This window comes from Hoplias malabaricus, chromosome 15, assembly GCF_029633855.1.
Source record: "Hoplias malabaricus isolate fHopMal1 chromosome 15, fHopMal1.hap1, whole genome shotgun sequence".
NCBI classification, from domain to species: Eukaryota; Metazoa; Chordata; class Actinopteri; order Characiformes; family Erythrinidae; genus Hoplias; species Hoplias malabaricus.
In genome coordinates this window covers 24,004,140-24,015,330 of record NC_089814.1, presented here as the reverse complement: position 1 = coordinate 24,015,330, position 11,191 = coordinate 24,004,140, and the positions used below count along the sequence as shown (strand labels likewise).

Genomic DNA, 11,191 nt, shown 5'->3' with positions numbered 1-11,191 from the left:
CCACCACCCCAGTCTGCCAGGTCCAGAGGCACTGCCCCCGATGTCCATGCGATGTTGCAAAGATGTGTCAGCCAGGACAGCCCCACAACATCCAGAGCCTTGAGGAACCCGAGGCGAACTTCATCTATCCCGACAACCTTGCAGCCACAGCTCCTTTCAGCCGCCTTAACAATGGAGGCAGAACATGGCCCACTCGGACTCAATGTCACCAGCCTCCCCCGGGATGCAGTCGAAACTCTGCCAGATGTGGGAGTTGAAGATCTTTCTGACAGATTCCTCTGCCAAACTGTTCCCAGCAAACCCTCAGCACACGTTTGGGCCTGCCAGGTCCGACATCCCCCCCACCATCTGATCCAACTCACCACCAGGTTGTGATCAGTTGACAGCTCAGCACCTCTCTTCACCCGAGTGTCCAGAACATATGGCCGCAAGTCCTAGTTACTAATTGCGGCCTAGGGTATCCTGATGCCAGGTGTACTTGTGGACACCCTTATGCTTGAACATGGTGTTCGTAATGGACAAACTGTGACGGGCACAGAAATCCAATAACTGAACACCACCACAGATCAGCAGGGCTGTTCCTCCCAATCACGCCCCTCCAGGTCTCACTGTCATTACCCATGTAAGCGTTGAAGTCCCCCAGCAGAACAATGGAGTCCCCAGAATGAGTGTTCTCCATCTCCCCCCTAGGGTCCCCAAGAAGGCATGGTACTCTGCATAAGCACAAACAACAGTCAAAGCCCTTTCCCCAATGTGAAGGTGCAGGGAAATTACCCTCTTGTCCACTGGGGTAAACCCCAACGTACAGGCGCTAAGCCGGGGGGCTATGAGTAAGCCCACTCCTGCCTTACGCCTCTCACCCTGGCCAACCCCAGAGTGAAAGAGCATCTAGCCCTTCTCAAGGAGATTGGTTCGAGAGCCCATACTGTGTGTCGAGGTAAGCCCAACTATATCTAGCCGGTACCTATCAACCTCGCACACCAGCTCAGGCTCTTTTCCCACCAGAGAGGTTACGTTCCATGTTCCAAAAGCCAGTTTCAGTAACCGAGGATCAGAATGCCTGGGCCCCCGACCCCGGCTGCCACCCGATCCACAATGCAGCAGACCCGGATTACTATTTCTCCCACAGGTGGTGGGCCCATGGGAGAGTGGACCCAAGTTATTCCTTCGGGCTGAGCCTGGCCGGACCCCATGAGTGAAAGTCCGGCCACCAGGTGCTCGCCAATGAGCCCCTCCCCCAGGCCTGGCTCCAGGGTGAGGCCCCGGTAACCCTACTCCGGGCAAGGGAGGCTGTGTCCCTGTTCTTAACCTATTCATGTTGGTCTTTATGGATCTTTGTCTGGCCCATCACCTAGGACCAATTTGCCTTGGGAGACCCTACCAGGGGCTATTGCCCCCGACAACATAGCTCCTAGGCTCACGCAGGCATGCAAACCCCTCCACCACGTTAAGGTGGTGATCCAGGGAGGGGATTCATTTAAACACTAACATAAAATTAAACATACACACACACACACACTAGGACTGTCCCATATATCTTTTTTAAGGGGTTCAGAGCTTTGGCTTTTATATTTTGTGAATATACCAATATTCAGCAGGGGTTTGGGGGGTAGTTTCTTTCAGAAAATCTGCGACTGACACCCACTTTGAAATCCAAAAACAAATATCAGAATCTTAAAATATAAAATGGAATATATATCCAACGCATGAATAGCTGAATATTCAGGGCCAGCCGTAATTGACACAATCACAAAGTGGCACCATGAATAAGTGAACAACAATCTGGGAAAACGTAAGGCACAATATATAGTGCACTAATATAGGCCACTTGATTGAGGTGGATAGTGAATGATTTAGGACACTACCTCATGCGGTGAATTTTGGGTATCCAATATACACTCGTGTCAGCTAGTGTACATGCTACATCTACATCTAGTGTACATGTACATCTTTTGTGATGCATCATGAGATTGTTTTGAGAGCATTGAAATTTGTCCACAGACACTACTACAAAATGGTAGAACCAGGAAACTCATGACCAAAACACAAAAATAAGTGTTAACATGTACAGACAAGTAGGTAAGAGTGTGAATGAATTGGATGGGTGGTGAATATTTGATGAACTGATTGCTGTCTGGATGTAATGAGTATTTAGAAAAATAGTACAATAAATATTTTTGAAGTTAATGACCTGCTCCAGCTTTAATTTTCTTAGCTATATTAATAAAGAGTGTTGAGAAATTATTAATTCAGAGTTTCCTAGTGCAGTATTTGACAATATTTAAGCTGAGCTCAAATGCCAATAGTGACACAGAAGCCAATAAGGGAACAAATAAGGAGGGGATGCTAATGTTTGTCATTGTGCTTTTTTCTTCTTTCCTCAGCACTGAAAAGAGGTATTGCACAAAGAAAAGGCCACTCAGTGACTGCTTTGTGGCGTTGCACTGCGTTTTGGTTAAGATGTTGTACAAGAGAGCATTCTGGGTGCTTCAGCCATGGATTCAAGACTTAAGCAGTGAAACTAAATGCCATGGTGAAGCACAGGACTGACTCTCCTCTATACAGCATCATCACGTATACTCATCTGTAGGAAGAGGAAGTAGGTCACGTGACTTCCAGTTTCTCATTCACAGCCAATGAGAACAGACAGTTAGTGACATTACTTTCAGATCTGTCTCTGAATGACTAGGTCACATACACTCAGATGGGAAGGTCGCTGAAAATACTTACTACTGTTATTACTGTAATGAATATTTCAATGAATACACTAATATATTAATAAAGGAAATGGCATATATTAATATATTGTTTTCATATAATGTTTACATATCTATGATCACATTTGTGAGTGTGATTTATATTTATATCATTGGAAAAATGCTAAGTGGTCTTTAAAAAGATGTCTGTTGTGGAATAAAATTTGACAAAATTAGTCAAACCAAATACAGCCCAAAATTCAATATAGATTTTTGGGCTAAATAAAGGCTATGAACAACTGACAGGGTTTAGCCAACAAAACAACGTCTCTAGATGTGGATGCCTGGTGTTTTGTGGGTACCATTTTACAATAAAACACGGCGTCTAAAGTGTTTATGCCTGGTTTTTAAATTATTTAATGATGTTTATTCATTAAAATGTGCCCAAAAATGTTAAAATTGACCTGTTGCTTTTCAGCCTATCATCAGATTTCTAAAACCTAAGATCATTCTGGTTGATTAGCTCGATGTATTTAGCTTAGTAGCTAACATGCACCTGCACTAAAAAGTATGCAGCATCTTTGAAGTTTAATGGATGGATGTTGCAATTGTAATTTCAAAATGAGCAAAAATATTAAAAAGCACAGAGATTGTTCAGCATAGCACAACTGTGAATTAGCTAAACTTGGTTAATCTATAACCATTTTCTATATTCCACATCTACATAGAAACACAGAGGCACACACACAGCAGTGTCAGCATGTACAATAAATCTAAGATTTGCTCTCCCCAGTCAGCACACCTTATTGATTCTCACTTGAGTTAACATGTGTTAGGGCTCTAAATATGTACAGGCCTTGGTAGAGGTTGGTACGTGGACTATTATACAAATTCAAGTATGAGATGAACGTGGATGAACCAGTAACTCTTTATACAAGTCCCACATGAGCTCATACTGGGTTTTTGTAGCTGACCATGAGTGTTGGGCCAATATTTATTCCATGGACAGATTTTGCTTTTAGCAGCTATGCTCCTATGGGTGTGCTGGCTGGGACATATGTGTTGAATTTATATGCACATGCTGGATATGTTCTTCTATTCAGAGACATGTAAAACTCTGCCTAAAATATCAATCCGGCAATATTGATTACTCTGGGAGAGTTTTGCCTTGCTCAGATGAGTATGCGTGGACGGTTCATGTTGCATAATGACTAACAAAACTTTACTCAAATATTTTACACCGAATCAAGCTTTCGGTCCAAGAGCTTAAAGATCCGAGGAACATGAGTAACAGAATGTTTCATTTCCTGGGCCTATTTTTGTGGTTAGCAACAGTGTCTATGGATTCTGATTGGTCAAGTTGATGGTCAGAATGCAACATTTTGGAATTGAGATGAAATTTAACAGAACTGCTTCATCTGTTTAAATTGCATCATTTCCAAAGTTTGCTCATGAGATTTGTCAGTGATAAATTTGTGTGTAAGTATGTGTGTGTATGTAAGATCCTAGAACAGGGTTCACCATTAATATCCACAAAGGGCTGGTGTGGCTGCAGGCTTTCATTCCAACCAAACAGAGCACAACCTGTGTAACTGTCTAGAGAAGGAGACTAGTTGATCAGACAAGTAGAATTAGGTGTGCTCCTGCTTAATTGGAATGAAAACCAATTAAATGGGGCGGCACGGTGGCTTGGTGGTTAGCACGTTCGCCTCCCAGCGCTGGGATCTTGGGTTCAAGTCCCATCTGGGTGGAGTTTCCATGTTCTCCCCGTGTCTGCGTGGGTTTCCTCCGGGGGCTCCGGTTTCCTCCCACAGTCCAAAAACATGGAGGGTAGGTGAATTGGCTTCTCTAATAACTGTCCTGGTGTGTGAATGAATGTCTGTATGTGTGAGCCCAGATATGGATTGGCGCTCTGTCCTGGGTTAAACCCTAGTGCCCGATGCAGTCCTCCAGGTGGACGGTCGTTTCTGGTTGAGAGTACGCTGTGCGCGTTTGGCTGCCGCTTCTCGCCAGTGTGTGTGAATTGAGCGTTCTGAGCAGTGTAGATTGTAAAGCGTCCTTGGGTGTCTAGAAAGGCGCTATATAAGTGTAACAATAATAAAATAAAAAAAAAAAAAAAACCTGCAGCCACACCGGCCTTTTGCAGATAAGATTGGTGACCCATGTCCTAGAGTGTGTTATCATGAAGGAATTTGACCCTGAATGGCTGTGTGTGTGTGTGTGTGTGTGTGCGTGTGTGTGTGTGTGTGTGTGTGAGTGTGTGTGTTTGTTTCATTAATTTGTCCTGAGCTTGAGTGTATGTGTAATTCATACTGGGTGATTTTTAATTCATGCACTTTGCCTTTCGATCAGAGAGACGCTTTCATAGGAGCCAGCGCAAGGAAGCATAAAGTGATATGTCTGCAGATGACTAGTCTTGCAAGCCAGAGTCCTGGCTAACATGGCCATGAACCACAGGGAATTGCTGTTTGACTGACAGGCAAAATAGCCAATCACAAACAGTTACTCTTCTGTGTTATATAATAGGGTGACCATATTTTGGTTTACAAAAAAGAGGACATTTGGGGCAGGATGGTGGGACAGACAGACACCAGCACTGGGTGGAAGGTCTGGTTGGCAAGGGGTGGGTGTAGGCTGGGTGTGATGTAATTAGGATTTACAGCACAACAATCAAATGCTATTATAGATAGATAATATTATCCTTTTCCATTCAATATTTAGCCCTAAGAAAAAAAAAGCAAATGAACTATGAAAATGAGTTTAGTTTGTATGTTCAGTTTACAATCATGGAATGCAAATTATTTTCTGCTCATACCAAAATACAAAACTAAATCATTGTGTGGAAATGTCCAGTCAACACGTTTACACTAAAAACTGTCTGATCATGACAGCCTCTGGACAAGATTGCATTTAAACAGTGATGTGTTTTAATGTCTAAAACAGACATCACATTTTATCAATATGGTTTAATAAGGAATAAAGGAATAGGACATCGTTAGGAACCTGAGCTTTATCTCTAAAGACTGTCGCTGTCCAAAGATAAACTCATGTCAAAAATGTCATGATGAATCGACCAATAGAAAGGCTTCAAAATTACTTTGAAGTATATCTTTTTACATTGACTGGGTGTAGGAAAACATTAACTAAACTTTGGTTAGTTCTTTAGAAAAGTCCTTGTATATTCCTCTTCTCATTAGTGTTTACAGAATTTAACTCCCAGAATGTAACTCTTGCTGGCTGGGTTTTCCACTATCATACAATCCTGGGAAAGCAAATTTAATACAAGTGCCCCAGGGTTGCATTAAATGCTACTGCATATTTTCAAACGGCTGCCAAGTCAACACGATTGGAGCTCAGCATACTTTAAAGAGAACACTACTGGGTTGGATTTGGTTAGATTGCTTATGCTGAGAGTACTTTACAGTGAAACAAGTGTAGAAAGTATTAGCTTCATTGTTTTAGTACAGGTGTGTGTGTGTGGGGGGGTGTCTGTGTGTGTGTGTCTGTTTGTTTGTCTCACTCTCTACCTTTTTAGTGCTATTTTGTCCCACATTTCCCTCCCCATGTTCATCACAGGAGCAGGACAGCTTTCGAAAAGAACAAAACTGATGTTTTCCGAATTAAAACTCACAATGTTGGGCCAATAAAAAAACTCAGGTATACACACACACACACACACATACACACACACACACACACACACACACACACACACACACACACACACACACGCGCACGCACAAAAGGCCTTTTAGGCCAGAATTTAAATTTACCTTTAACACACACCATCAAACCTCTCATACTTGTTTTTAAACCCTGTTACCCTCTCACACTCACTATCATTCCTCTCATACATACTATCAATCCTTCCCTACACACCATCAAACCTCTCATACACGCTATGAAAACATTAATTCCAGTATGGGTTTGACAGTGAATGTGAGAGACTTGATACTAAGTGCGAGTTTGAGATGCCCCTCCCCCAATTTGTGTGGTTAGTTTCCAAACTAGTGGAAATCCCAGTCTGACTCCTTAAATGGAACCCAGAGCTCAGGCCCAGTTTAACAAGGCTATGGACTTCTTAACAAACATAATTAAAAATATAGCCGCAAGTGGCAATTCCCGGGTTCCAAGCTGAAATTCGCTAGTAGAAGAAGAATGCACTGACAGCCAGTGCAACTGTTGATGATTAGCAGATATATTGTTTATTTAACCTTGCAGGAGGAATTAATTACAATGCCGGAACAAACCAGATGCTGGGATAATCAGCCAGAGGCAAGCACCAAGATACCAAAACCAAAATGGCTGTCATGCCATGTACATTAGGATTTACCTGTGAGAGTCTGCATTGCTGTTTATGGTAGAATGTGTAAGAGCATGCAAATAAATTTCCCCCCTCTGATTGCATGAAATAGTTCAATCCACCCTCTCATTGTGTGCGCTGCTTCAAGTTGAAAGGAAGGGATAATGTATTTGTTTAAAGAAAAATCTGGTTACCAACATGAAAAGAATGAAAAAAGAGGAGAGAGAAAATAGTTTTTCCGGGAGGAAAAGTAGGTGTAGCCTGTGAGTGGTGGTGGAAATTAGCCTGCTTAGTCCAGAGTTTAACATTTGTTTTTTAATATCTTTACCGTTTTTTCATTTCACTTTTTTTAGCCAATATTTTATCAAGGCAGGCATTGCAGCCATCATGTCTGCTAATGTATGTTTGTTTTTTGCTAGTCTGGTGCTGGTTTAGCTGGTCACCAACAGGATGCCATGTGCTGGTTGTCCAGCATAACAGTCTCCATAACATAAACATAGCATATTTTGCTAATGGCAAGTCATGTTGGCCTGTGCTGTTATTGGTTAAAATAGCCAACTGGTTATTTGTTTATCCATGTCTATATATGATGTTATTTAATGTTCAATTGAATTCATATTTAAGTTTAAATTAAAGTTTAATTATGGCTTAACGTTTATTTTACATTCAATAATTGTACCATTAACATTAAATATCCTGGGTTGGTGGTGCCCAGAGTGATATCTTTGCATGGGGTCAAACATCTCTAGAGGCACCCCTGTCTGCATGCTCTTACACATTGTACCATAAACCGCAATGCAGACTCTCTCAGGAAGTTTAGAAGGTGTGACCACCTAAAAGAGTATCATGGCTTTGGTATCGTGGCACTTGCCTCTGGCTGTTTTTTCCTAGTGTCTGGGTCATTCCAGCATGGCCATTAATTCCTCCTGCAGGGTTAAATAAATCCTCAACTGTTGCATTGGCTGTTGGTTTTTGCAGATGTTGCAACCCATTTTTCTGTAATGTTGAGTGAATTTGTATATTAAGAGGTACTTCTTAATCTGGGTCTGAGCTTTGGGTTCCATTTAATGATTTCCATTTGTTAAGAAAGTAACTGCACACAGGACACAGAAAAATGTAATGACACCTCTCTAGGCCAATCAAGTCTCACATATTCACATACTCACTTTCACTATCAAACAAATAGGTTTAATAGTGTGTATGAGAGGAGAGATGGTGTGTGAGAGGTGACAGTGTTTATGAGAGAATTGATGGTGAGCATGACAGTCTTGATAGTGTGTATGAGAGGATTAATAGTGAGTGTGAGAGGTAAGTTTGAATTTTGGCCTAAACTGGCTCTCACACACACACATACACAAACACACACACACACACACACACACACATACACAAACGCACACACACACACACACACACACACACACACACACACACACATATACCTAAGGTATTCATGGCAAATATATGTTGCCTGAAACATCACACCTCTTCCAATGCCTTTTTTCCTTTCAGGATCGAACATGATAACACAGGAATGAGTGCCAGTTGGTTTCTGGATCGTGTCATTGTGACGGACATGAACCGGCCACACCTCAGGTTCTTCTATGCCTGTAATAGCTGGCTGAGCAGAGAGGAGGGAGATGGGCTCACAGTCAGACACCTGCTGGGCAGCCTCAATCCTATGGACATCCCCAAACGTATGACCATCCCACATGCACTTTACTGTGACAAATACACTGATCAGCCATAACATTTAAATGACCCCCTGGTTTAAGAATCACTGTCATTAGCTTTTAAACACTGTGTCCACTCACTGTCCACTCTGTTAGATACACCTACCTCATAAGTCCTCGTTGTAGATGTAAAGTCAGAGACAGTAGGTGAATCCAACTGCACATAGTTTTTTGAGTGTTAAATTGCCACTTGGAACAGGGTGTAGTTTTAAATCTTCCCCTACAAAGAATGTCCTTTCAACAGTTTGATATCATCATCTGAAAAAAAAAAAAAAAAACAGCACTTCAGTGGTGCTCTGATCCTGGCCAACAGTGATATCAAAGTTTCTAGACTTTAATGTAGTTAAATTTATGACATCATGCCTTTAAAATATTTCATAATTATATATTATTACCCACTCATAACTCTGTGTTATGAAGCATTATTCAGCGTGTTTTTGTTCAAAAGATCTACCTTAAATTTAACAATAGTCAGAGGCACTAGAATATAATTGCATCAACATTTAAGGTGGAACTGGAACTTCAGAAATATCTGCAAACTACTATTGATGTTTAATGCCTGTTTTGAAGTAAAGGGACCGTAACCCTAACAGTAACTACATTAAACTAAGATAATACAATGGTTATCATAGCTTTGTAAAGGAGAAAACAGTGTTATTTGTGGCTTTCTTTGGTCACTTATGCCACCATCTTGCCGGTTATACCTCTTTGTCTGAAGTGTGCCCCTGAAAAATCTCTGTCTCAAGGGGTATATAGCCCTACACGTAGGCCCTACCATTCTTTCCCAACAAGAAACACCCAAGTGGTGAAATAGCATTCACCAGTATCAAATCTGTTTCTGTACACTTTTTGTTGGTTGTTTTCTAGTCCTTCATCAGTGGTAACAGGATGCTGTTGCCTGGATGTCTTTGATTATTCTCAGTCCAGCAGTGAGCCACAAGACCTCAACACACCACCACTGCTTCAGTGTCATTGCAGTGCCAAAAATGATACACCACCCAAATCATAGCTGTCGATAGAGTGAAAGGAGTGAAACAATGTGTGCAGAGCAAATGGTGGACTACAGTCAGTAATTGTAGAACTACAAAGTGCAGCTGTGTGGTCTGTTGAGCTGATCAAATGAACGATGAGTACAAAAACAAGGTGGTCATTGTAATGTTCTGGCTGAACCTTGTATATGGATAGTGCTCCATGAATAAAGATGTTGTTAAGGTGCTGTGAGGTGTGGTGCTGTGTTAAGAGGTTGCGTAAAAAGGTTGCCAGAGTTTTCAGAGACTTTTACTGTACTGCAGACTAAAGTTACTCTCTGCAGATATGTTTATCATATGTTTATTACTCAACACCCTCACCTTCAGCACCTAAACACACTAGCCTGATAACGTTACACTTTCTTACACACACACACACACACACACACACACACAAACATACAGTGAACAGTGTTCATATTCCTATGACCACCTGAAGTATTCAAATGTGGAACATTTGCCACTCTGTGTGTGTGAGTGTGTGTGTGCGTGTGTGTCTGTGTGTGTGTGTGTGTGTGTGTGTGAGAGAGAGAGAGAGAGAGAGAGAGAGAGAGAGAGAGAGAGAGAGAGAAAGACAATACCTTGACATCCTTGACATGATCAATGAAGATGGAAAAGGGCTCAGGGAAGATAAGGGGCCATCTTATGTTTCTCTCTCACTGTGTGTGTGTGTGTTCATGTGTGGACTGGCTAACCTTTACATTCTGTCTTTTACATATACATTTTTAGACACCTCATATGATCTATTTAAATCTTCACACAGTGTTGTGTACAGGTGTGTCTTAATGAATTAGAATATTATTTAAAAGTAAATTTATTTCAGTAATTCAATTCAAAAAGTGAAACTCATTTATAGATTCAGTGGTGATTATAAATTACAGCCAATGAAAAATCAAAAGTCATTATCTCAGAAAATTAGAATAATATATAAAATGTTCTACTGAAACGTATGTACAGTATATGAACTCAATGCTTGGTTAAGGCTCCTTTTGCATGAATTACTTCATCAGTGAAGCGTGGCATGGAAGCAATCAGCCTGTGGCACTGCTGAGGGTTATTAAACCAGGTACTGGTACTTTTGGCAGTGTAGACAGGTGCCAAGTCCTGCTGGAAAATGAAATCTAATTCTACATAAAGCTTGTCAGCAGAAGGAAGCATCAAGTTCTCTATAATTTCCTGGTAGACGGCTGCACTGACTTTGGACTTGATATAACACAGTGGACAAACACACTAGCAGATGACATGGCTCCCCAAACTTCACACTAGACTCAAGCAGCTTGGATTGTGTGCCTCCTTACTCTTTCTCCAGACTCTGGGACCTTGATTTACAAATGAATTGCAAAATTTACTTTCATCTGAAAGTGGACCACTGAGCAACAGTCCAGTGCTTTTTCTCCTTGAACCAGGTGAGACGCCTCTGGTATTGTCTCT

General features: G+C 41.5%; 1 protein-coding gene across 1 annotated transcript in view; it reads left to right on the top strand.

The window, feature by feature from the left end:
• The first annotated feature begins 8,533 nt into the window (after positions 1-8,533).
• Positions 8,534-11,191, top strand: part of LOC136668843 (lipoxygenase homology domain-containing protein 1-like) — a 36,156-nt gene continuing 33,498 nt past the window's right edge. The window contains exon 1 of the mRNA XM_066646571.1: positions 8,534-8,696. Within this exon, the coding sequence (XP_066502668.1) occupies positions 8,534-8,696 (163 nt within the window). The remainder of the gene's footprint in view (positions 8,697-11,191) is intronic.